This window comes from Oryctolagus cuniculus, chromosome X (assembly GCF_051225735.1).
Source record: "Oryctolagus cuniculus isolate XC-2025 breed Fujian yellow rabbit chromosome X, ASM5122573v1, whole genome shotgun sequence".
Taxonomy (NCBI): domain Eukaryota; kingdom Metazoa; phylum Chordata; class Mammalia; order Lagomorpha; family Leporidae; genus Oryctolagus; species Oryctolagus cuniculus.
Genome location: NC_142888.1, coordinates 71810373 through 71837793, shown reverse-complemented (window position 1 = coordinate 71837793; position 27421 = coordinate 71810373). Strand labels below are relative to the sequence as shown.

General features: G+C 42.3%; 1 protein-coding gene across 39 annotated transcripts in view; it reads right to left on the bottom strand.

Annotated features, from left to right (window-relative positions):
* Window positions 1–26944, bottom strand: part of ATRX (ATRX chromatin remodeler) — a 201839-nt gene extending 174895 nt beyond the window's left edge. For 23 of the 39 annotated variants that reach the window (XR_011385580.2, XR_011385579.2, XR_016228266.1 and 20 more), the window contains exon 1: window positions 26117–26354. Coding sequence is in view for 18 of the 39 variants with exons in the window: in XM_051827346.3 (XP_051683306.1) it covers window positions 26117–26136 (20 nt within the window). In the remaining 21 variants the exon portion in view is untranslated. Of the gene's footprint in view, window positions 1–16864; window positions 16953–25541; window positions 25650–25765; window positions 25919–26116; window positions 26355–26783 lie in introns of those variants that run through there. The other 16 variants (XM_051827353.3, XM_070067083.2, XM_070067079.2 and 13 more) reach the window with 7 other exon arrangements.
* Window positions 26945–27421: the final 477 nt, after the last annotated feature.

The following is a 27421-nucleotide window of genomic DNA, read 5'->3' as shown; positions in this document are numbered from 1 at the left end:
CATTTAAAAACTCTTCCTCAATTGACACAAAAGGCTTTAACCCACCCTACTCGTTTTACTCATCTACCAAATGCTGAATGTATTTCATTTGGAATTGGAATAAACAACAGCTAATACCTCAAGCAGCTTACAATCTAATACTGAACAAAGACTACTGAAGTAGCTCAGGACTAACAGGAACTACCACTCTGCATTAAAAAGAAATACAAATTTATGATTATATTTCATTTTTATATACCTTACTTTAGGTGTTAACACATTTATTTCTAATACATACTCATCTCCATTTTAAGAGGCAAAGTTTCAGGGCTGGCACTGTTGCACAGTGGGTAAAGCTACGTTTGTGGTGCTAGCATCCCATATGGACATCGGTTCAAGTCCTAGCTGTTCCACTTCCACTTATTTTTGGAGAGATTTGGTCTGTGGAGCTTCCTCAAAATTGAGTATTGGGGGGCTGGTGTGTGGTGTAGTTGGCCTGTGATGCTGACATCCCCGTATGAATGCTGCTAATGTGCCTGGGAAAGCAGTGGAAGAGAGTGCAAGGACTTGGACTTGGATCATCTTCCACTGCTTTCCTGGGCCACAGCAGAGAGCTGTATCGGAAGTGGAGCAACCAGGACTCGAACTGGCACCCATATGGGATGCCAGCACCAAAGGCAGCAGCTTTACCCGTTATGCCACAGCGCTAGCCCCAAGAACTTTTTAATATCCAGTTCAGTGTCCTACATCCTAGAATTCATACAATAAGCTATTTCAATGTTTTTATATTAAAGCCACTAATTCTGGCTCAACCTTATAACTATAATCTGTGAAATGATACTGATCATTGTTTTTGATGGTTATTTCTAACTCTGCTAAGTATCTCTTTAGTCCTTGATTTATAATAACTCATATCTAGGAGTATATTAAGGGAACTGAGAGTTCCATTAACTCTGATCCCAGCTTCCAGATTTGCCCACTTTGATCAAAGAATGAAAGAGAATGTTAACTGTTCCATAGCCAACTTCTACCTTATTCCATACTTTTCACAATTTAAAAAATAAAACATAAGAAACAAAGAAATGGAGATCCAAGTTCCAATATATAGAAGACACATGATACAAAAATAAAGTAAGGAATACTATTCCTCATAGAAAGCTTAGTAAAAATTATTAAAATTTTATAGAAGGCCACAACTGTTTACTCTCTTCATTCCCCCACTCCACCAGACATTCTCTTGGTACAGTAAGTATAAAGACTAGTCTTCATAATAAATAGCTGTCTATTACCTACTCTGACCTCTAAAAGATATACTGTTAAGCTCACTAATTAACGTAAAACAGAGTAAAAACTTTGGACTATGTAAAACCAAAGTAGAAACACTAACAGGGACAGGTGCTGTGGCATAGCAGGTTAAAGGCCCAGCCTGCAGTGCTGGCATCCTACATGGGCACTGGTTCAAGTCCTGGCTGCTCCACTTCCAATCCAGCTCCCTGCTAATGCACCTGGGAAAGCAGCAGAGGATGGCCCAAGTCCTTGGGCCCCTGCACCCATGTGGGAGACCTGAAAGAAGCTCCTGGCTTCAGATTGGCTCAACTCCAGCTGTTGCAACCATTTGGGGAATGAACCAGTGGATGGAAGAAATCCCTCTCTCTCTGTAATTCTTTCAAATAAATAAAATAGATCTTAATAAAAAAAAAAACACATAACAAAAAGCACACACAAGTTACTCTGACATTAGGAAAAGGTCACTTTTCTGATCAAAATCAATTAAATCATTAATTGCACACTCTTCAGAAAACTCAGTCTCTCTGAGCTACACTGTAATGATTCCAGTAAATAACGGTCTCATCATAATTGACAAGGAAACAGTTCTGAAGCATGTAAACAAAATTACAAGTAACCCACTGGACTCTGGCAAAAGATCTACCACCCTTTCCAGAAGAGAAGCACAAAATGCACCTAATGCAGACAGTTTTAAACCATGCACAAACAGCAATTTTGCATGTTAGCTGCTCCACTGTTCCCTATCATCCTACAGGAGAAAAACCATGCTTACAGAAGGCTGTTTCTTCAGAACGCAGCACTAAAAGCACCCTGAATCAAGATGAATGGAAAAGTACCCCAATAAACACATTTTGGATATTCTACAAAAAGTAAAAGATCCTAAACTTCCAGTATCACAACAGAATTGTAGCTTATTTACTTCCTTGAGACTGTCACAGCAATACAAAAATGTAAAATCACTTCAATACATAACAGGCTTCTTTCACTTTCCCAAATAAGAGTTCTGACACACCTTATAGAAAAAATACTTTCTTACTGAACTGTTACAAAATACATAGAAAGCAAGTTAATGAACTGATTGGAAACACAGTACTGCACCATGAGAGTCACATATGCTTGGATCTAGTCCTATTCACAATTACATCTATGACCTTTAAACAAATTGCAATGCTGACAAGTTCAATTTTCTCACCTATAAGAGAATTTTACTACAATAGGGTTATTAGAGACGTTACTGTGGCAGAGGCCTGTCTTTTAATTAGACATGTCAGTTTCTAACTGACATGATTAAAGTTGTGGTAGAGGTCTTCCCAAGGATAGAAGAAAAAGGGCAGAATCTGTCCTGGGAATGAAATGTAGTTGTTATCCACTTGCCTATGAATGCGTCAACTGTAGTCCCTATCTGCTCATATATAACCATGCCAGGTTCTGCTTCTTCAGTACAGAGCAATGATGTTAACCCTTGTCAGACAGCCAAGGACTCTATATGTGTCGGCATGCTCAGTACTGTATCAATCCTGTGGCCCCCATGTTATGTTAGAATATCCAATCAAATGTGTGCAGATAACCATAAGGGAGAGAACGAGGCTAAAATCATATATAAGGGAAACCCCTTCAGGATTTTGGATTAGAAATTCCACCTGGGCCTTATGCCTGCAAAATAAAAAACTACTTCCTGTTAAAGACCTGGTGCACAAGAATCCTGCTACATTACAGCTATAAAATGTACTTCTGAAAGACAGTAAATCCAACATCATATTAAAGAGAAAATCAGCTGCATGCTCACTCCTGGAAATAATAATTAGCAATTTCGTTTTCCTCTGGCATGTATTTGATACCAGAATCCAGGTTTCCATATGATATCACCGTGTGCTTATTAATAAATTCTCAATATTAATAAGCCTATGTGGGTTCTTGCCTAATATTCAGAGAAGAATTCTAAATACCGGCACAGATAAATGAGGCAGCATGGTACGTTTTAGGCTGTTATTTAGTGAGAAAGATGCATAGGAGAGTGAGAGCTTTATTTAAGAGAGGTGAATAGGGGTTCATACCAAGCACCAGGAACTAGCCACGTGGAAGAGCATCTAGGCCTGTATCTGGGCCAGGAATCCTAGAGCACATGGCCCAAGGGCCAAGCGCCCTGGAGGAGTGGGGGTACAGCAAGCCCCCTCCTGACAAGAGGCCAGGGAAGAAGAGCCGCCCAGGCCACACCATGTCCTGGCTTTTAACCCACTTCCAAAGGGGAGTGGTTAATTAACCTGATTGGCTGGTGGGCACCCAGGTGTAGCTAGGTGGGGGGAATGCGGCCACGCGGGGGCGGGGGGGGGGGGGGGAGGCATCAGGTAGGGGCATGAGGTCACACAAGGGCGTGGCAAAGACGTGGTCTTCCAGTTCACCAATCTAACAATTTTAACCTGTATGCCTGCCTACTTCACCACTGGAGTCTGAGAGTACAAAATGCTTGCTTCCCTCAAAAATTATCTTTAGCAAGATCAAAGTGCTGAATCCCACAGTAAGTTTCTCTCCAAAAGATGCCTTTAGCAAGACAAAAGTGCCTAGCCCTCTCCTTGCCTGCTTCTAGTTTTATCATGAGAATAGCAAGGGAGTGGTGATTCCACCTTGCTGATATCCCAGTTTACAGTGAAAACAGAAGTCACCAATCCCACCCTTTCAATGGCTCTTTCATCAGGAGCAAGCCAGACAGGGCAAATAAAATTACCTTGGCCTTTTGATGGGTTTTGTTCCCACTTCTCACTGATTGTTAGCTAACATTCAGTTTTTCCTCAAAATTGTGCTTAAAAAGATAATCCCACTTCACCAGCTCCTCTTCGTCTAGCTCTCTTGAAGGCCCCCCCTTCCAAGTCCCTTCAGAAGGAGGCTTCTGACTTAAATACACCTTGCTTTTCTCTCTGCCTGTCTGCACGGGAATTCTTCTTTCATGCTAGGCCTCCGTTTCACCTGTAACAATCTCACTTCTGAACTCATTACAGAAAAACTTTCAGAGCTACATTGTAGAGAGAAATAGCTAAGGCAAACATAACACCAGAAATAAACAAAAAGAAAAATCTACTGTAATTACGAAAGATAAAATGGCATAAAGCTATTCTTAGACATGACCATACACATGTAGAATGTTTGGTCACATCAAAATTACTTGATTTTTACTGACAGCAACTCCCCATCTCTGCACACTATAATCTTCCTTTTGTGTTGAAAAAAATAAGCCACTTAACTTACAATTTAAATGAGAAAAATACTTATCAGTGATAAAAAAAAATTAACAAGTCTATTAAAATACCACACACACCTCCTTAAAAAGCATCTTGTCATCGAAAGAATACAAAAAATAAAAATATTTCCCATAAAAGATGTGACTAGCAAAGTGTTTTATTATCTTTAACCTGTTTACAGCAGGTTACACATGCTAACTGAATAAGGGTACAGTGAAATGCAAACTCTCTCACATTATGTTAACAGTATAGATTAGTAAAACTCTTTTAAAGCAATTGGTCAATGTTCAAAGACTATGATCATTCATTATCTCTGACACTAATCCTCTTAGGAATGTAATCTAAAGAAATAATATTTTAAAAGACATTACAATGACCTCCAGTTTCATCTATTTTGTTGCAATGTCCGGATTCCATTCTTTTTGTGACCAAATAATATTCCATTGTTAATGTGAATTTTAAACAGTGATTACAAGAGGTTGGGAAGGGAGGAGGTTGGTGGGTGGGAGAGGTTGGATAATGGGTATCACAATGTAGTCAGATGAAGATAATGGGTTCTGAGGTCCCATAGCACAGTGGAATGTCTATTGTTCACAATAATACATTATATTCTGTATAAAGAACTGGAAGACGGGAGCTAGTAAGCATAAGGAAATGGAAAGGATATTTGCCTGTTATGATCAGTTTATGCTGTGTACACATGCTAAAATACTGTAACCCATAAAAATGTGCGATTGTTACATGTTAATCCAAAAAATTTTTGCAAAATTTAATAAACTAAGTAAAAAAGCATTAAGCAGGGTTGGCACTGTGGCATAGTAGGCTAAGCCTCCACTTGTGGCACCAGCATCTCATATGGGCACCGGTTCACAATAAAATTTTAAAAAATGGCAAGACTTTTTACACATGTGACACTGCCATGTGTTAGTTCCCAAAGCAATGTCAGAGAAAACAGAAGTTTTTCCAATGATACCTTGCTGTCTTAAAATATGGAGGTGAGGGGCCGAAGCTGTGAGCTAAACCTCCGCTTGCAGCACCAGAATCCCATATGGGCACAGGTTCTAGTCCTGGCTGCTCCTCTTCCAATCCAGCTCTCTGCTATGGCCTGGGAAAGCAGTGAAGATGGCCCAAGTCCTTGGGACCCTGCACCCACGTGGGAGACCCGGAAGAGGCTCCTGGCTCCTGGCTTTGAATCAGCTCAGCTCCAGCCGTTGCTGCCATCTGGGGAGTGAACCAGCAGATGGAAGACCTCTGTTTCTCTGCCTCTGTGTAACTCTGCCTTTCAAATAAATAAGTCTTTTTTTTAAAGAACAAAGTGAGCAGATAGCAAGAATTCTTTAAAAACTATAGTTACTACCTCTAAGTCTCTGGTGTGTTTCACTGAACATCACTTGGGTTGGAGAACTCACTTTAGAAAGCACGGTATTAAAGAGAGCTGAGCCCTTAAGGCATTCGGATCTGGCTGAAGAGCCCATGAGAGTATTTCAGGCATGGAAAGCCAAGACGCTCTGGCAAAAAAAAAAAAAAACCTAAATGAAAGATCTCTGTGAGTGAGATCCCAGTATAAAGAACAGGCCATCAAAGGAGGTACCTTTCTCTGAAGGGAGGAGAGAACTTCCACTTTGACTATGACCTTGTCTAAGTAAGATCAGAGTCGGCAAACTCAAAAGGCTTCCACAGCCTTAGCAACTTCTGTTAAGAGCCTAGGGAGATTACTGACGCCATAAACAAGAGTGTCAAATTGTTAAGTCAACAACAGGAGTCACTGTGTACGTACTCCTCATGTAGGATCTCTGTGCTTAATGTGTTGTTCAATGTGAATTAATGCTATAACTAGTACTGAAACAGTATTTTACACTTTATGTTTTGTGTAGGTGCAAACTGATGAAATATTTACTTAATATATACTAAATTGATCTTCTGTATATAAAGATAATTGAATGTGAATCTTGATGTGAATGGAATGGGAAAGGGAAAAAAAATCTATAGTTACTAAGAAAATCTGAAACTGGTCTAGGGATTAAAACAAACATCATGAACGACGTCGCCCAAAATTATAGAATAGAGAACTCAAACTCCTTCCCTCCACTAAGGGGACAATTATGCTGATAAAAACCATCAGCATCGATTTAACTCTAAAATGTAACCCGAAACTTACAATAACTGGAAAAGGGCTTCATGAAAAAAACTGCTTAATTTCAACATGAGACTACTGTAGAAATTTTTAAAGTTTACAATTTTTTTCACAGACAGAATGAAAGAGAGATCATCCATCTGCTGGTTCAATCCCCCCAGATGCCCAAAACAGACAAAAATGGGCCAGGCCAAAGCCAGGATCCAAAAACTCCATCAGGGTGGCAGAAAACCAAGTATTTGTACCATTGTGTGTTGCCTTCCAGGCACATTAGCAGGAAGCTGGATCAGAAGCAGAGTATAGAGCTTTTTTTAAAGATTTATTTATTTGAAAGCCAGAGAGAGAGGAAGGAAACACACACACACACACATTTCCATCCACTGGTTCACTCCCCAAATGGCCACAGCAGCCACGTCTGGGCCAGGTCGAAGCCAGGAGCTTCACGCGGGTCTTCCACATGCAGGGGCCCAAGCACTTGGGCCATCTTCCGTTGCTGTCCCAGGCATATTAGCAGGGAGCTGGACAAGAAATGGAACAGCTGGGCCAAGAATCAGCGCCCATATGGCATGGCAGCATTGCAGGTGGTGGTTTTACCTGCTACACCACAACGCCAGCCCTCAGAGTAGTAAGTTTTGAACTGGCACTCCAATATGGATTGCAGGCAACCCAAAATGGTGGCTTAACCTACTGCACAACACCCAATCCACCCCACCCGCTTTGTAGGATTTTAATACATGCAATTACCATGTCCCATTCCCCAGTTCAATGGCAGCCAGACAGTGACCACATTTCCTAGTGTGACTTACAAATGCCAAAGGGAATAATGTGGACCTTATTCTCAAAGAATTGTGATTGCATGTTTTGTTCTGTCTGGTCAGTATCTGAGGAATTGGATCAGGGGCTTGCTTTTTTTTTTTTAAGATTTATTTATTTGAAAGACAGAGTTACACAGAGGGAGAAGGACAGGCAGAGAGAGAGAGAGAGGTCTCCTATCCATTAATTCACCCCCAATTAGCCGATTCAAAGCCAGGAGCCAGGAGCTTCTTCCAAGTCTCCCACGTGGGTGCAGGGGCCCAAGCACATGGGCATCTTCCACTGCTTTCCCAGGCCATAGCAGAGAGCTGGATTGGAAGTGGAGCAGCCAGGTCTCGAACCAGCGTCCATATAGGATACCAGCACTGTAGGTGGTGGCTTAATCGGTTAGGCCAGTCACAGCACTGGCCCCAGGGGCTTGCTTTTTAATCACATCTCTGAACTTTCTCAAGGCAGGAGGGGGGCAGTTCCAATGAAAGAAAGGGTTTTACCAAAACATTAAAAGGCAAAATATACTAGCCATGGACACCTGGGGTTAGAGATGACAGGTACAACAGTCAACAAACTAAAAAAGCAGGAATGGAAAAGGCTTTGGAAAGAGATAAATAGAAGGACGGCTCTGGAAGGCTCTAGCATAAAACAGGGAACTGGAACACCACGAATATGCCCAGGGGTGAATGTATGCTCAGAAAAGACATGACAAAAAAAAAATAAAGAAAAGACATGACAAGGCCATAACCTTAATCTTCTGGCTGACCTTTAGCTTTTGTGTAATTAAGAAGTGAAAGCTAAAAAAAGTTTTTAAGAGACTAAAAACTCAGACATTCCCCAACACTGAACCAATCTGCAAAGATCTAGGCATTTAGGGAAATCTCTATCAAATCACAAGCAGATCAATACGCTACTAGAACACTTCAGGACAAAGAATACAGTCTTTACCATAATTTAGAAATTTACTTAAGTAAAAACTAAAGAGGGAACATTCTGCTACAGCAGTTAATCTGCTGCTTGGGACACGCACACTCATATCAAAAGCACATTCCATATCTGAAGCCTCTGCTTCAGATCCTATTTCTTACTACTGCACATCCTGGGAGGCAGCAGCTGATAAGTCAGATATCTGAGCCCCTAGCACCCATGTGGGAGACAAAGACAGAGTTCCTGGCTCTTGACTTCAGCCTTGCCCAGGCCCCAACTGTTGCAGGTATTTGTGGAATAAACCAGCAGATGGAGTATCAATTCCCCCCTGCTCATTCTCCCCCTGCTCACTCTTTCAAACACATAAAAATGAAACTTTAAAAAACCTATAATCCACAACCAGCAACAAGCAGCAACCAACTCTGAAGAGGAGAGAAAACTTAATTTCCAGTACTACCACACATTACAATATTCAAAATGTTTTATTTCAACAGAAAATTGTGAGCATGCAAAGAAATAAGAAAGTATGGCCGTCCACAAGAAAAAAGAAATTAACAACTGTCCTTAAGGAAGCTAAGACACACAATTACTAAGCAAGGAATTTAAATACGATCAGAGAACTAAAGAAAATCATTGAGGGGTCAGCATTGTGGCTCAGTGCATTAAGCCGCTGAAGCAGGTTAAGCACCAACATCCCATCTGGGCACTGGTTCGAGCCTTAGCTGCACCACTTCCGATCCAGCTCCCTGCTAGCTAATGTGCCTGGGAGGGCAGCAGAAGGTGTCCCAAGTCCTTGGGCCCCTGCACCCATGTGGGAGGATCCAGGTGCAACTCCTGGTTGCTGGCTTCAACCAGGCACAGCCCAGGCCACTGCAGCCATTTGGGGAGTGAACCAGCCGATCTCAATCTCTCAATCTCTCAATTTCTCTCCCTCTCTCCCTCTCCCCCTCCCTTTCCTCTCTCCTTCTCCCTCCCTCTCTCCCTCCCTCTCTCTGTAACTCTACACTTCAAATAAATAAAATAAATCATAAAAACATTGAGAAAGAACTAAAGGAAAATTTCTTATCAAGTTAAGAATAAAGAAAAACACAAAAATTATAAAAAAAGGAACCAAATAATTTGGAGCTGAAAAGCACAGTAATGGAAATGAAAAATCTGCTATAAAGGGGTTCAATGGAAGATATTAACAGGGAGAAGAATCAGTGAACTTGAAGATAGCTCCACTAAACTTATCCACTACAAGAAGCAGAAACAAAAAAGAATGAAGAAAAATTAACAGTTTGAGAGGCCTGTGAAAAATCATCAGGCACACCAATACACAATACATGCATAATGAATCACAGAAGGAAAAAGGAACAGAATGAGTACTGAAGAATAATGGCAAAAAAAAAAAACTTGCCGAATTCCTTAAAATATATGAATCCAAAAATGTCAAAAAAAAAAAAAAAAACTCCAAGTTGGATAAACATGAAAAGATCCATACTGAGACAATATACTCAAACTGTCAAAAGCCAGGCCAACATTGAAAGCAGAGACAGAAGAGATATTTGTATGCCAATATTCTTAGCAGTGTTGTGGGGATTTAGTCCATGTTCTTGTCTCTCCACGTGTAAAAATACAGCCATTCATTTGAAAGATATACAAGAAAAAGACGGAAAACTCCCATCTTCAGATTTACTCTCCAAATGCCCATGGTGGTCAGGCCTGGGCTGAGGCCAAAGCTGCGAATGAAGAACTCAATCCAGGCTTCCGGTGTGGGTGACAGGAGCCCAATTACTTGAGCTGTTACTGTCTGCCTCTTACTGTGTGTGGTGGCAGGAGCTGAAGCTACTAGGTACTCTCATGTGGAATGTGGGTGTTTTGACGGCTAGGCTCAACTCCTCAGAAACTTTTTATATGTCTTGGTTTTTTTTTCTGTTTAATATAATATATTTAGAGAACTATAACATATTACCAATCATCTTCTAAAGTCCCTTTGGAGACTGGATTGACCATCTTCACTTTTAGATGTGCTTTATAGCTGTGTTTTTATTTGGAGTCATTTCCTGTAACCCCCTGAGGGAAGGTAAAATTTCAGTCTCCTGTTGCCTTTCATGTTTTGAGAGAGCTGCTGTTCAGTTAAAATGGAAAGGAACCCTGCATTTTGCTTTTCCAATCTTTTAAAGAAAACTGTGAGAAGAATAAACAGTTTGGAGAATTAATGCAAATTATTTCCCCGGATGCAATCAATAACATTTCTGGCAGTAAGTACAACTTAACTTAATGTCTTTTAGTATCAAGAATTCAAATTAGATTATATAAAAATTTAGAAACACTTAAATTCCTTAAAATACAATGATAAATACAAAGAAGGAGGTACCTTTCTCTGAAGGGAGGAGAGAACTTCCACTTTGACTACGACCTTGTCTAAATATGATCAGAGTTGGTGAACTCAAAGGCTTCCATAGCCTTGGCAACTCATGACAAGAGCCTAGGGTGATTACTGATGCCATAAACAAGAGTGTCCATTTGTTAAGTCAACAACAGGAGTCACTGTGCACTTACTCCTCATGTAGGATCTCTGTCCTTAATGTGCTGTACATTGTGATTTAATGCTATAACTAATACTCAAACAGTATTTTTCACTTTGTGTTTCTATGTGGGTGCAAACTGTTGAAATCTTTACTGAATATATGCTAAACTGATCTTCTGTATATAGAGAGAATTAAAAATGGATCTTGATGTGAATGGAAGGGGGGAGGGAGAGGGAAAGGGGAGGGTTGCGGGTGGGAGGGAAGTCATTGGGGAGGGGAAGCCAATGTAATCCATAAGCTGTACTTTGGAAATTTATATTCATTAAATAAAATTAAAAATAAAATAAAAAAATACAATGATAAATTAAAAAAAAAATACAACTGAAGAGGCCAGCGCTGTGGCGCAGAAGGTTAAAGCCCCAGCCTGTGGGGCGGCACCGCAGCTCACTAGGCTAATCCTGCGGGGCAGGCACACCGGTTCTAGTCCCAGTCGGGGCGCCGGATTCTGTCCCGGTTGCTACTCTTCCAGTCCAGCTCTGCTGTGGCCCGGGGAAGGCAGTGGAGGATGGCCCAAGTGCTTGGGCCCTGCACCCGCATGGGAGACCAGGAGGAAGTACCCGGCTCCTGGCTTCGGATCAGCGCAGTGTGCTGGCCGTAGCAGCCTTTTGGGGTGAACCAACAGAAAAAGGAAGACTTTTTAACTCTGCCTGCCAAAAAAAAAAAAAAAGCCGCAGCCTTTAGAGTCAGCATCCTACATGAGCACCAGTTCAAATCCCAGCTACTCCACTTCCTATCCAGCTCCCTGCTAATACACCTGGGAAAACAGCAGAGGATGGTCCAAGTCCTTGGGCCCTTGCACCACCAATATGGGCGACCAGGAAGAAGCTCCTGGATCCTGGCTTCAGATGGGCTCAGCTCCAGCTGTTGTGGCCATTTGGGGAGTGACCCAGTGGATGGAAGACATCTAACTCTTTCAAATAAATAAAATAAATCTTTAAAAAACAAAAAAGCCAAACATAAGGGGCAGGCTTATGGCATAGCAGGTAAAGCTGCAGCCTGTGACACCACACCCTCATGGGCACCAGTTCATGTCTGTGCACCTGCTCTACTTCCAATCCCTGTTACTATCTGGGAAAAGCAGCAGAAGATGGCTCAAGTGCTTGGCCCCTGCTACCCATGTGTGAGACCCAGATGAAATTCCTGGCTTTGTTCTGACCCAGAGCTGGTTATTGATTTGAGGCCATAGGGGAAGTAAAGCTGTGGATGGAAAATTATTTCTGTGTCTCTCCCCCCACCTGCACTAACTCTTTCAAAATTAAATAAATTCTTTTGTAAAGTTTTATTCCTATTTTTAGAGCTGTAAGAAGGAGGTCTTTAGGGTACAGTCGAAGCTTTCTTTTTCTCCAAAAGAAAACTAAAAATTTTAATGGGTTTTAGAGGGCAGAGATGGGGGAGAGGGGATGGCACTGGTTTCAACAACTCAGGCAGGTAACTCAGCATCCATCCAGAAATATTAGAAAAACGTTTAGAATCCAGATGTTAAATAAAAATCACAGAAAGTGACTGGTAATATTTAAGAAAATAATTTATTTTAAACTTCTACTATGATGTTTGTAATGGGGGAGGGAGAAGAAAGCATACCCAAAATTCATCTTAACCCACCCTGAAACCCCATCTTTTACCCAGTCTATTCTACCCCTGATATAACACTAAACTTCTATATTACTAGAACAGATTGTATCACTCAATTGGTACTTAGCATGTGCTATTTGGGGAGGGGGTGACTAGAGTTGGAGGTATAATCCTTGTCTAAAAAGCTATTGTTAAAAAAAAAAACTATTCTACTTTCTCATTATTTCCAGTGTTTGGCATAATGCTCAATATACATGGTATAGTCTCAAATATGCCACCCCCATGCTCAACACACTCAAAGTTTTCCCATGTTTATATATAAGGATAAAATACACATTCTTAAGCATAGCATTCAAAGTTCTAAGTCACACACTCCTTACCAATCTTACCATAACTCTTAGCTCAAAGCAGATTCTCCTTCCCTTTTTCCACTTACTTTTCTTTTACTTCTCTTATAATAAGCAACATATTCTGTTTATATTAATTTGTTTAAAATTCAGAGGAGCCTCCACTGCAACAGCCCCATGATGGAGAAAACTGGTCTGGGTTCATCTTTTTATCCCATGTGGGAGTTAACAAATTGCCTTGCATAGAGAAATAATAAATGCCTATCATAATGAAAATAATGTTGAGTATTAAAAAGAAACAAACTCTAAAGTCATTTAGTAGTCTTAAATATTTTCCCTTCTGATTAAAGATGTTCAGTAAACTGTACTGAATGCACTACAGTCAGCCTTTGAAAGAAATTTATTCTTTCACATGCTTAATAAGAAATTCAGTCACTATAATATGAAAAATACACCCTTATTTCCTTTTTAGCTAGAAACTCAAAATACACAATGAAAACTCATAATTAAGGTGTTTGGTTTTGAACTTAGAAAGGTGGAAAGGGAAAAAGCATGAAAAATGAGAGGCAGTTTCACTTTATTTGGTTCCCCAATTATAAAAAAACCAAGCCTAACTTAAAATCTTGAAATTAAATGGTAAAGTCTGAGTTGATTAGTAATTTTAGTATTAAAAGCAATAAAAACATTTTAAAATGTAATAAAAGCAAAAGTGCCATGTGCCTCCTCATAAAATGTGCTGAAAAGGATATTATCAGTTCATAGAACAAGGGCATATCAAACAGTTCAAGGGAAAATGGACATAAAAATTTGAGTTTGGGGTGGCCATTTCGCTCAGCAGTTAAGACTACTGCTTGGGACGCCAGCATCCCCTGTCTTGAGTGCCTAGGTTCAAGTCACAACTCCACTCATCATTCCTGTTTCTTGCTGATGTACACCTGGGAACGCAGCACTTAATGGTTTAAGTGCTTGGTTCCCTGCCACCCACCCACAAGGGAGACCACAGACTGAGTTCCAGACCCTTGGCGTCAGTCTGTCCCTTCCTGCCTCTCCCTGTGTCTATGTCTGTCTCTCTGAATCTTTCACCCCAATCTGTGTCTTTCAAATAATTTTTTAAAAAATAAATAATAATTTTAAGAATTCTAAGGAGTAGGCATTTGGCAGAGTGGTTAAGATACTATTTGTGATGCCCTCATTCCCTATCAGAGTTCCTGGGTTTGAATCCCAGCTATGCTTTCAATACCAGTTTCCCAATAATGTGCAACCTGGGAGGCAGTAGGTGATAGCTCAAGTACTTGAATCCCTGTCACACACATGGGGGATCTGGATTGATTTCTGACCTCCTGGCTTTGTCCTAGTCCAGCTCCAACTGTTGTAAGCATTTGAGGAGCACATAGCAGGTGGAAGATTTCTCCCTGTCTTCCTCTGTCTCTCCGCCTTTAAAATAAATGAACAGGGGCCGGTGCTGCAGTATAGAGGGTAAAGTCACTGCCTGCAGTGCTGGGATCCCATATGGGTACTGGTTCGAGTCCCGGCTGCTCCACTTCCGATCCAGCTCCCTGCTAATGCGGCTGGGAAAGCAGTGGAGGATGTCCCAAGTCCTTGGGCCCCTGCACCCACATGGAAGACCCAGAAGAAGCTCCTGGCGCAGCTCCAGTCATTGCAGCTAACTGGGGAGTGAACCAATGGATGGAAGACCTCTCTCTCTCTCTCTCTCTCTCTGTGCCTCTCCTCTCTCTGTGTAACTTTCAAATAAATAAATAAATCTTTAAAAAAAAGAACATACATTTTTGAAAAATTAATAAAAAGTGTGAATTTCTTTTGCACAAAAACAATTTTGAAATCTATTCATAACCTGTATTCACAACATTTTCCATATACTAAACTCACGCATTTGACTCCATTCTTCCACAGATTTTTGAAGTGCTCACACATTCCTACCAAACTACCAATCAACTGACCTATGTACTTTCTTCTTTTTAATTTTTATTTTTTAAAGATTTATTTTATTTATTTGAAAGACAAAATTATAGAGAAAGGTCTTCCATCCGCTGGTTCACTCCCCAGTTGGCCGCAATGGCCAGAGCTGCGCTGATCCAAAGCCAGGAGCCAGGAGCTTCTTCCAGGTCTCCCACATGGGTGCAGGGGCCCAAGACTTAAGACCATCTTCTACTGCTATCCCAAGCCATGGCAGAGAGCTGGATCGGAAGAGGAGCAGCGGGGACTGGAACTGGCGCCCATACGGAATGCTGGCGCTTCAGGCCAGGGCTTTAACCCACTGCACCACAGCACCAGTCCCAGCCTATGTTCTTTCAAAAATGGCAAAAAAACAGCCCCTTAAAAATATTTTTCTTGATACTAAAACAGGACGCAGCTCCAGCCGTTGCGGCCATCTGGGCAGTGAACCAGCGGATGGAAGACCTCCCTCTCTGTCTCTACCGCTCTCTGTGACTCTTTCAAATAAATAAAATAAATCTTTAAAAAAATAATAATAATACTAGAACAGGCCATGGGCGTTTAGTCTAACTGTTAAAACTAGGATTGAGCCGGCGCCGTGGCTCAATAGGCTAATCCTCCACCTTGCGGCGCCGGCACACCGGGTTCTAGTCCCGGTTGGGGCGCCGGATTCTGTCCCGGTTGCCCCTCTTCCAGGCCAGCTCTCTGCTATGGCCAGGGAGTGCAGTGGAGGATGGCCCAGGTGCTTGGGCCCTGCACCCCATGGGAGACCAGGAAAAGCACCTGGCTCCTGGCTCCTGCCAGGATCAGCGCGGTGCGCCGGCTGCAGCGGCGGCCATTGGAGGGTGAACCAACGGCAAAAGGAAGACCTTTCTCTCTGTCTCTCTCTCTAACTGTCCACTCTGCCTGTCAAAAAAAAAAAAAAAAAAAAAAACTAGGATTGAATGTCCACATCCCACAAGAGTACCTGGGTCAATACCTAGTTCTTTTTTTCTAAAGATTTATTTATTTATCTCAAAGACAGCTACAGAGAGGCAAAGGCAGAAAGAGTTCTTCCAACCGCTGGTTTGCTCCCCAGATGGCTGCAATGGCTGACGCGGAGCTGATCCGGAGCAAGGAGCTTTTTCCAGTCTCTCACGTGGGTGCAGGGGTCTAAGCACCTGGACCATCTTCTATTACTTTCCCAAGCCATAGCAGAGAGCTGGATAGGAAAGTAGCTGGGTCTCAAACCAGCGCCCATAAGGGATACCGGCACTACAGGTAGCAGCTTTACCCACTACACGATAAAACCAGCCCCAATACCTAACTCTTGATTCCAGCTTTCCATCAATGGAAATGATGGAAGGTACCAGTGATGACTCAAATAATTATGTCCCTGCCACCGACAAGGAAGACCTGGACTGAGTTCCTAGCTCCAGGTTCAACACACCCCCCACACCCAGTCATGGTGGGCATTTGAAAGAGGAAGCCAGAGGATGGGGAAAGTGCTCTCTTGCACATGGACACATGTGCATGCTCATTCTCACACTATCATTCTTTCTCTCATAAATAACATTTTTAAAAATTAATTTAAAAAACAAATAACACTAGAATGATTTTTTGAGGAGAGAAAAAACTGAGTAATTACCCAAGATGTCTAATTGTGTAATACAAGTTGTTAAAGTTATGATACAAGCTCCAAGGGGCAGTGCCCTCATCTGTCTTGCTCATCAACATAGTACTTAAAACAATTCCTGGGGCAGGTGGTGTAGGACAAAGGGTAAAGCCGCCACTTAGGATGCACCAGTTCAAATCCCCGCTACTCCGCTTTTGTTCCCGCTTCCTGCTAACAAGCCAAAAAGGCAGCACATGATGGCTCAAGAACTTGGATTCCTACCACCCATGTGGGAGACCCAGATCAAGTTCCTGGCTCCAGGCTTCAGCTTGGCCCAGCCCTGGCTGCTACAGTCATTTGGAAGACTGAACCAGTAAAGGAAGATATCTCTCTTCCACCCTCTCTCTCTCTAGATGAAAATAAACATTTAAAAAAAGAAATGCATAAATATGGTGCTTTACCTTGAAAAAGATGAAGTTTACATGTGGAAGAGGACGCCAGAAGGGTTGCAGCTTGTGAATTATTATGAAGTGGTGAAAAAAAGGTTATCTGAAATCAGACGGAAAATTTTAACAACAGATGTAGATGGGTATGACTTGCTTATAACACAAGTGGTGAAGCTGGTAGATGTTTGAGGTGTGTGCACATATTTCTATGCAGCTCTGTTCAGCAGGGTGCAGTTTCCTGTATTCAACGCACCTCTTTCTATAAAGAGTCAGTAAATATTTTGGGCTTTATGGGCCACAGGTCTCTGATATAAAATGGATTGTGTTGCAAAAGCAGCCACAGTCAATATAAACAGGCATTGCGTATGTTCCAACAGAACTTTAATTACAAAAAAGGCCTCTCGTTGGTAGGCCATAGTTTGCTGACCCCTGATGCTACAGAGGAAATTCCTCATAAGCAGGCTTTGTGCCAAAACTGCTCCCTAATAAATCAATCTTGCACATTTTTCAAAACAAGTACTGTAAAAGCACTAACTTCATGTTATTAAATAAATCAAAAATAATAAAATCCAAATAAGCAAAATAATCCAGTATTACTAACAAATATTTTTTAATTTGGATTTTTATAAGTCAAATGTTATCCAAGTTAACTGACCATCTCAAATATACAAAATAAAGACAACTAAGGATAGATTTTGATGCCTCATTCAAAACCTGCATACAATTTGACACAATCTTTAAGTACATAATACTTTTGACAGTTCTGAATTGAAATCAGACTCATTCACAACGGCAGATGTAGTTTTTACAAGATCATGAAACCAAAAAAGCTAACATAAAAAATGCATGATTGGGGCCGGTGCTGTGGCTCACTTGGTTAATCCTCCACCTGCAGCGCCAGCATCCCATATGGGTACCAGGTTCTAGTCCCAGTTGCTTCTCTTCCAGTCCAGCTCTTTGCTGTGGCCAGGAAAAGCAGTGGAGGATGGCCCAAGTGCTTGGGCGCCTGCACCCACATGGGAGACCAGGAAGAAGCACCTGGCTCCCGGCTTCAGATCAGCACAGCTCCAGCCGTGGCGACCATTTGGGGAGTAAACCAACGGAAGGAAGACCTTCCTCTCTGTCTCTCTGTCTGTCTATAACTCTACCTGTCAAATAAAAATAAATAAATAAATAAATAAATAAATAAAATTAAAAATGCATGATAGGGGTTGGCACTGTAGCATAGCAAGTTAAGCTGCCGACCACAGTGCCTACAGTGCTGGCATCCCATATGGGCACCAGTTCAAGTCCTGGCTGCTCCACTTCCAATCCAGCTCTCTGCTATGGCCTGGAAAAGCAGTGGCAGATGGCCTAAGTCCTTGGGCCCCTGCACCCGCATGGGAGACCTGGAGGAGCTCCTGCCTTCGGATCGGCCCAGCGCCGGCCATTTGGCCATTTGGGGAATAAACCAGCAGATAGAAAACTTCTCCTTCTCTCTCTCTCTCCCTCCCCCCCCTCTCTGCCTCTACCTCTCTATAACTCTCTGCCTTTCAAATAAATAAATCTTAAAAATGCATGAATAGTTATATAATATGTGTCCAAGAGTTAATTTAAAAATTCTAAATTGACCTTCTTCCAAATAGAAAACGTTAACATACACAACATTCCTTTCTGCAAGCTGGTATTCCACACAACTGGAATTCTACTGTAGTCTTCTTTGTCAAAATTATACCCATCTCCCAAGGGTCAGATTCAAATGCTATCTCTCTATAAATCTTCCTTAGTCCCCATTATAAATAGCTTTCTGGTGTGGGTGTTTGGCCTAGAGGTTATGACACCAGTTAGGATGCCTACATCCCATATCAGAATACATAAGATTCAATTCTAGGCTGGAGCTCCTGATTCCAGCTTCCTGCTAATGTGGACCACGGGAGGAAGTGGTGATGGTTCTAGTTGTATCCCTGTCATCCATGTGGGAGACCTGGATTGAGGTCCTGGCTCCAGGCATTGGCTCCTGGCCCAGCCTCCAGCCATTACAGGAATGTGGAGAATGAACCAGTGGATGGGAGCTAGATCTATCACTCTCAAGTAAAGTAAAACAAAACGTCTTTCTGCTCTGAACTCCCACATCAACTTATTTTTTTATCTCAGGCAACAGTTACTACTTTATAGCCTGCTCCAAAACTATTTGTTCATATCTTCTTTCCTTTGCTATGTAGAAAATAAGACTAATCTCTTTAAAAACTTTCAAAATCTATTTTTATTTATTTGAAAGCCACAGAGGCAGGAGAACAGAGATCTTCAACCTGCTGGTTAACTCACTAAATGCCTACAACAATCAAGGTTAAACTAGGCTGAAGTGAGGAGACAAGAACTCCATACAGGTCTCCTGTAAGAGTGGCAGGAACCCAACCACTTGAGTCATCCACCACCTGCTACCTCCCACAGTACAAATTAGCAGGAAGCAAAGCCAGGACTCAAACTCAGGCACTCTGATATGGGATGCAGGTGTCCATAGTAGCATCCTAATCTGCACCAAACGCTCACCCCCATAAAACTAATCTTTATCCATACTAATCCCACTGACCTGATCCCTAGTCCCAGCTACTCCTCTTCCAGTCCAGCTCTCTGCTGTGGACTGGGAAGGCAGTGGACGATGGCCCAAATGCTGATCTACCTCTCACGCCAACCTTTAACTGCTAATTTATTCAAGACTAAGTACAAATACCATCTCCTCTGTGAAACTGTCCTATAAATCCTCAAAATTAAGCTTTCCTTCATTCCTGACCCCTAGTACAAACCAACATATTTCCATATCAGCACTGCTAAGAAAGTCTTAAAGAGGCAAGAATTCTGTTTTATTATCCTTTGCATAACCTAGCTCAGTGCAGTGCCTTGCCCGTACTTGATCACTAGTACTGGATAAACTAACAAAACATTCCCCCAAAATACAGAAGGTAGGATATACACCTGTAGACACTTTTTCTATACCAATAATTTTTAAAGCAAATATCATGTGGAACAGTTAATAAGTGAGCTGGACACTAGGAATGGCTACTTCAAACCATCAAAAGTCTCAAAGACAGAATCTGAAAATAGTGGCTACCATGCAAAATTGAAACAATCTTTTCCCAGAAGAAAAAGAGCAATTAGCAGGGCTGGCACTGTGGCGTAGCAAGTAAAGCCACAGCTTGCAGTGTCGGCATCCCATATGGGTGCCAGTTTGAGTCCTGGCTGCTCCACTTCCAATCCAGCTCTCTGCTATGGCCTGGGAGAGCAGTAGGAGATGGTCCAAGTCCTTGGGCCCCTGGACCCGCATGGGAGACCCGTAAGAAGCTCCTGGCTTCAGATGGGCGAGCTCCGGCCATTGCGGCCATCTGGGGAGTGAACCAGCAGATAGAAGACCTCTGTCTGTCTCTACCTCTCCCTGTAACTCTTTCAAATAAATAAAATAAATCTTTAAATAAATAAGTAAAAAGTATCATCAATAGTCATAAAAGAAATACACTAGACATAGTAATCTTTCAAAACAGAACATATCCGGAGCCACGATAATTTTAGATATCCAGCAAAAATATTTTTACTTCTCCATAAATGTTTGCACAAGTATTTGTTCAGGATATCATGACATTAGCAACAAACATCTGCACTCTAACCAAATAAGTTTATAGTAAATAAAAGATGTTCATACATTCAATAAAGAAACTTTCCTGGGGCAAGCATCTGGCATAGCTGTTAAAGACACCCAGGTTCTATATCAGAGTGCCCAAGCTGCACTCCTGGCTCTGGCTCTTACGTCAAGCATCCCACTAATGCAAACTCTGGGAGACAATGGTGATAACTGAAGAAACTGAGTTCCTTCCACCCATGCAGGGGAAAGCTGGATTGAGTATCCAGCTTCAATACCAGTCTAGCCTTAGCCATTGTAGGCATTTGGGGAGTAAACCAGAAAAAGAAGTTCTCCTGCCTCTGAAATAAATAAAAAATAATAAGGGGTGGGCTTTTGGTATACTAATTAAGTCACCACTTGGTATGCCCACATACCACTGCCAGAGTGTCTGGTTTGACTCCCAGCTCCTCTGCTTTTGATTCAGCTGCTTACTAATGTATATCCTTGGAGGCAGCAGATAGTGGCTCAAGTACTTGTGTGTCTCTGCCATCCACATGGAAGATCTAAATAGAGTTCCAGGCTCCTGGCTTCAGCCTGGCTCAACCGTGGCTGTTGCAGGCATTTAGGTATAGAACCAGTGAATGAAAGACACTCCCTCTTTCAAATAAAATGAAAATAAATGTTAAAAAAGGAAACTTTCCCTCATAATTACCCTTCTCCCAAGCCCCCGAAAGGAAACTATAACAAAAAATTAAACACTCAGATAAGTACAATTATTTTTTAAAAATTACTTCGTAGAAGTGAAAAATATTTGACACAGAGCCAGCGCCATGGCTCACTTGGTTAATCCTCCACCTGCAGCGCCAGCATCCCATATGGGCGCCAGGTTCTAGTCCTGGTTGCTCCTCTTCCAGTCCAGCTCTTTGCTGTGGCCCAGGAGGACAGTGGAGGATGGCCCAAGTGTTTGGGCTCCTGCATCCACATAGGAGACCAGGAAGAAGCACCTGGCTCCTGGCTTCGGATTGGCGCAGCGCCAGCCGTAGCGGCCATTTGGGGAGTGAACCAACGGAAGGAAGACCTTTCTCTCTCTCTCTCTCTGTCTATGACTCTACCTGTCAAAATTAAAAAAAAAAAAAAGTTTGGCACAGTGGTTAACGCCACACCTTGGATACCTGTATCCCATTTAAGAGACCCTGGGTTCAAGTCCTGGCTTTCCTTCTGATCCTTCTGATCCAGCTTTCTACCGAAGCCCACCTTGGGTGGCAGCAGGTCACAGTTCAGGTGACTGGGTCCCTGTCACCCATGTGGGAGACCAGGATTAAGTTCTCAGCTCCTGGCTTTGGCCTAGCCCTACCCTGGCTGATGTGGTTATTTGAGAAGCAAACCCCTGGACAGAAGCTCTTTCTCTCTTTCAGCTAATTTTTTTATGTGTCTTAAAAAAAAATAACTTTATAGAACATCTAGTACAAGTTCATCTGCAAATAACAAAGCAGAGGCCAGGAAAGGATAAATTATTTGTCCAAGATAATATGTACAATCAGTTATGCAACAGAGCTGTAACTAGAAATCCCAGGTTTGGCTCACAACTTAGTGTTCATTCCTTTTAGTTCAGCAGTTCTCAAATTCTTTAGTCTTAGAACCTCTCATATTGTTAAAAACTAATGAGGACCCCAAAGAACTTAATCATACTATCTTTTAAAAACCACTGTTATAAGCATTTTACCTCCCCAGAATACCTACAGGCTTTATCAACAGCTGTTAAACTAACTCCCATTTTAGAGATGGAGAAATGAAAGTTAACACATGTCAGCTCAAGCTGATAAAACAAACATTAGATACAGGTACAGAAAGACATTTCTTTTACTATCCTGCTATATTCAACATTCCCAAATGAAAATCTATGCATCTTTTTCACTGGTTTAAACCACTTTAAAAATGTCCTAGAAAACAGGGTCTGGGAGAAAGTATCCAATTGAAGGATTGCCTGTATCCAGTGACTCAGTCATTTACACTCCAAAAGTGGGAGGCCATTGTTGTGCAGGTTAAGCCACCACAGGAGACGCTGGCATCCCATATCAGAGTGCTACAGCTCTTCCAATTCAGCTCCTAGCTAAGGTGCCTGGGAAGGCAACAAAAGATGGCCCAAATACTTGGGCCCCTGCCACCCGCTGTGGGAGACCCTGATGGAGTTCCTGGCTCCTGTTTTTCAACCTGGCCCAGCTCTAGTCATGGTGGTCATTTGGGAAGTGAAGCAGTGGATGAAACATCTGTCTCTCCCTCTCTCTGTTGCTGCCTTTCAAGTAAATAAATCATTTTTAAAAAGTGAAATACATACATATACAATTTCTTAGAAAATACTATTTCACACACCTGTAATCCATATAAATATGAAATTTTTTTAAGCACTCCATCTATCTTACCTCTAAAAGTGCAATATGTAACTGAAAGCCATGCCAGCTATATCAAGGGTTGCAAATAGTAAGAACTGGCCTGATCAAAATTAATGTCACAGAGGCAGGTGTTTGGCCTAGGGGTTAAGACATCTCCTGACACACCCACTTCCCACCCAGGAGTACCTGAGTTCCAGTCCTGAATTCATTCCCAATTCCAGCTTCCTGCTAATGCACACCCTGGGAGGCAGCCCTGCTTACCCATATGGGAAAACTTGGATTTGGTTCCCAGTTTCAGCCTGGCCTGGCTATTGCCAGCATTGGGAGAATGAACCACTGGATGGGGGAATATACACTCACATTCTTGCTGTTTCTCTCTGCCTCCCAGATAAATAAAATTAGGTAAAAATTAGTCACAAATGTCACCCTAACCCATTACATAATCAAACAATTGGTATTTAAATGCTTTAAAAACTTAATAACATTTACCTCACCTCCCCCTCCACAGGCCTGGCTAAATGCTGTTCATATAGTAGAGATGCAAATATTTCACAAATAACATATTTCAAAAAGTAGGTTACTATGCAACTGCTTGTTAACTACCACCTTAACAGACACTTCCTAATATATTCAACATCTCTCAATTTAAACAACGTCTTTTTAAATTTAAGACTACCATCATGTTATACAGCTTTCAAGTAATCAGTTGCCATAAGGATTAGAATCATAAATTCCATTTAATCTCCCTGTACCAAGACCTGAAAACAGTTTCTCAGGCAATCAGATGCTCATGCTTCATAAAGTCAAAACTTGAAGAAACATGCCACCCTTTTTTTTAGAACAAAACAACCAATCAACAACGACCACAAAAAATAAAAAAAAACCTTTTGAAAACAACAAAAACCTTTGACGACTGAGCCACTGATTAGTCTATGTATGACTTAGCCAGGTCATTGGTTTACTTTCTTCTCTCTTGCCTTTTGACTATTTTTCAACCACAGAATCCTAGAACATTTTTTATATGAAAAAGAGAATTAAGCATGATGTAGCATTGTAGGTTCAACTCAAACATTACCTGTCAGAATCTCCTTTAACTATGATTATGGGTTGGGAGACAAATGATGCTTCAGCCTGAGACAGTTCTTCTTACCACCCACCTGGAGCGCTTTCACAGTAAACAAACAGGGGTCTCACACTTTTTAATTAATTCCCTAAATCTATATATATTTATTTCCTGGAATTAAGCATTTCTGTTATCACTACATAGTAGTTTATAAATAGCTACAAAATCCCAGAACCACTCAAACTTCTCCCATTGTAATGTTTGAACTCAATTAAAATGGTCACAATCAGGTTAGACCTGGCAACTCAATGAGGCATTAATGCCTCAGGGTTAAAAACATAAGCTGTAGAGTTCCAGCTCCACCAATTAATTACAAGCTGTATAACTTTGGTCAAGTTCATTGACTTCCCTGCCTCATAGTTTTCCTTATTTTACAAGTGGGGAGGAAAATACAAACATACCCCATAGGGCAGTTTAGAACTAATCAAGACTACACAGATAAAGGACAGAAATAAAAACTCAACTTTTAATTATCATCATTACTCTTTCCACCAAGATTTATAAAAATTCAAGGCCAGTGAAAAACTGATCCTGGTATAAAATGAATTATTGTATTAAAAAATTCTATACTCCCTAAGGAAAGGAAGAAAAATCCAACTTTAACCTATGATTTTAAGGGTAGCCCCTGTGAGACTTATAAATCTAGACATCACATTTAACTATCAGATACACCATTCATGAATATGAACATGAGTGCCTGATAATACCAGCCAACAAGTTGTACTGTGTACCTCTTGCAAGCCCAAAACCCATAAAGATATGTTGTACTTGAGCCAATTAATACAATTCAGAAATCAAGGCCACAATCTTTAAACAACCAGAAATCTATAAACTAAGAACTAAAGCACATTTTTCCCCAAGGTAAAGAATACAGCATCTATCTGCTGCTTATTAAAACAGAAAAAGAGGCATAATAAGTATCATAGGCTCATCCTCTAGCTACACTCCTCAAAATCTATACTATCCTAATAGCTATTCAAAGGCATATCCTGCCAACTGTAAATGCAATTCTGATAACATGCTCCCTGTGATTTTATGTTGCCACTGGGCGCCAAGGATGCATTTCAGAGTAGAAAAATTAGTTAATTCAAGTCGTGGGATGAAAAATCAAAATGTCAAACTTCCTGAAACCAAACCGGCCACCTGCGTGAAAGTGCTATACATTTCCTATTAACTACCCAAATTTTCAGACGCTGTCAAGAGGTAAATCAAAAACACACGGGAAAAACACAACCAAATAAACGTGCTTAATTGGTAAAGGCGGCCTGCCAGGCACAGCTACCCTCGCAATAAATCTTACTTCGCATCAAGTCACGTTAACCTACTCCCTCCCTATCCTTCATGGAATAAATAAATGCAGGGTCTCATTGCTTCTAGTGGAAATCCAGAAAGTGGGGTAACATTTGAGGTCCCACGAAAGCTAGACTTAACAAAAAGTACTCTACCCGGGTCCCTCGGGAAGCAAAACCCTGAGAGTTAGTAAACCCTCGCCGAAAATAAATCCAAGACTACCCTTCACAATCCGGAGTAGAGATGGAATCGAAATACCTGGTGATAACCCCCCGCACTCCCCCGCCTCCCACTCACCGCAAAAAGGAAAGCCTCATCTGCACGGACTGCAGGGGGAAAAAATAAAATCCCGCAGAGCCCGGGTACTTCCCGTCTCCAGCGATCTCAACGCCACTAAGTCGTCCCAGGATCTCACATCCTCCCGACTGCCCGCCCCTCCCCCCTCTTCTCAACCTCCACCGCCCCCCCCGCCCCGCTTCTTCCCCACGCAGTTTCTAGGCCCAAAGATTAGGAAGAATTACCGGAATACCAAAGACCGCCTCCGACCTCGATCTCGGGGGTCTCAATCCCACAGGCATCAAAAACCAAACAGAGGAGGCCAACCAGGCTTCACTGCCGTGGGGCGGTTGGAGGAATCGCCCAACACCCCAGGCCGCGCCCCCCCACTCCCACCCCCACCCCCACCCCCACCCCACCCCCACCTCCGGTAAGAGCCTTTAGCCGAAACCCTCTCACCTCCAGGGAAAAAGATACCTGTCTCTGCTGAGCAACGCACTGGCGTAACCTACCCAGCGAAAACCTTCCCAGGCACCCGACTCCAAAAGTACCCAGGCCCGACCCGCTAGGGCCCGTGAGAAGGGGTTGCGTTTTACCTCATGGGCTCAGCGGTCATGTTTTCGCTTGAGAGCCGCGTACGTTTCTGTGACTGCTGGGCGCCGCTCTGCGCTCCTCACCGCACCGTTACGATAGAAATGACCTGAGCCTTAGTAGTCACTGTAGCTGGTGCTGGATCCTCCCCACAGCTCAAAGGCCGATACCACAGCCACCGCTGCAGGAGCCGCGGAAACAAAGCGCCGCCGCCGCCGCCGCCATTTTGTTGGGCCGAGGCTCGAGCCAGAGAATTGGCGCGTCCTCCCTCTTCCTCTTTCCGTTAACCATTGGCTACCTCCTCCACAGTGCAGATTTCTATTGGCTACAGAAATTCACCTTCTTTGGGGGCCTGTTGCTAAGGCGATCTACGTCATTTGATCCCCTCCACCTTTCGCTGGGGGTCCGATACAATCCCAACTGACCTGAAAGTGACGTCTTTTTACTTTATTCAGAAAATGCTTTTTTGTGCCATCCCCTGTTCTTTCACATCCTGACGAAACAATGAAAGCAGTTTATGTTTATTGAGAGTTTACTATATACCCGGCACTGCACTACTCCCTTGCTGCAATTATCTCATCTAATCCCGTACCCTCTAGGGTAGACAGACCTATATTTGCCAGATGAGGAAACCAAGAGACAGTCTGCCAGCAGTAGAGCCAAGATTCATACCTGATACCGCACTGTAAACTGCTAATCTGCAGCCCGCTGCGCGATAAAACGCCTGCTGGCTCCAGTCCCCCTGCTGTTCCAATGCTCAGCTTCACACGCAGCTCCCTGCTAAGGAACCTGGGAAGGCAGATCCCCCAGCTGCTTGGGCCTGCCCCCACCACGTAGGAGGCCCGGATGGAGTTCCAGATTCCTAGATTAGGCCTGGTCCAACCCCATCCCCGCCCCGTTGCGGCCACTTAGGAAGTGAATCAGCGGATGGAAGATCCCTTTTACTATCTATCTCTCCCTCTTTCTCTGTAACTCTGCCTTTATTTTTTAAAAATTAGCAAACCAGTAATCTATATAGCCATCTTATATAAATATTTCCTTTCCTATATTCTAGGTTATCATCAAGTTATTTTCCTAACTATATGCTTTCTTTATAACATTCAGCATACTAACATATGTGTATATGATGTAAGACCAACCTGAGCTCTGAGGACAATTCCTTGAATATTGAATAAATTCAAAACTGCATAAGCCGCTGACTGTGACGCCGGCATTCCATATAGGCGCCGGTTGCTGTCTCAGTTGCTCAGTGTCTGATCCAGCTCCCCTAGCATCGGAACACAGACATTTCTATATGGGATGCAGGGGTC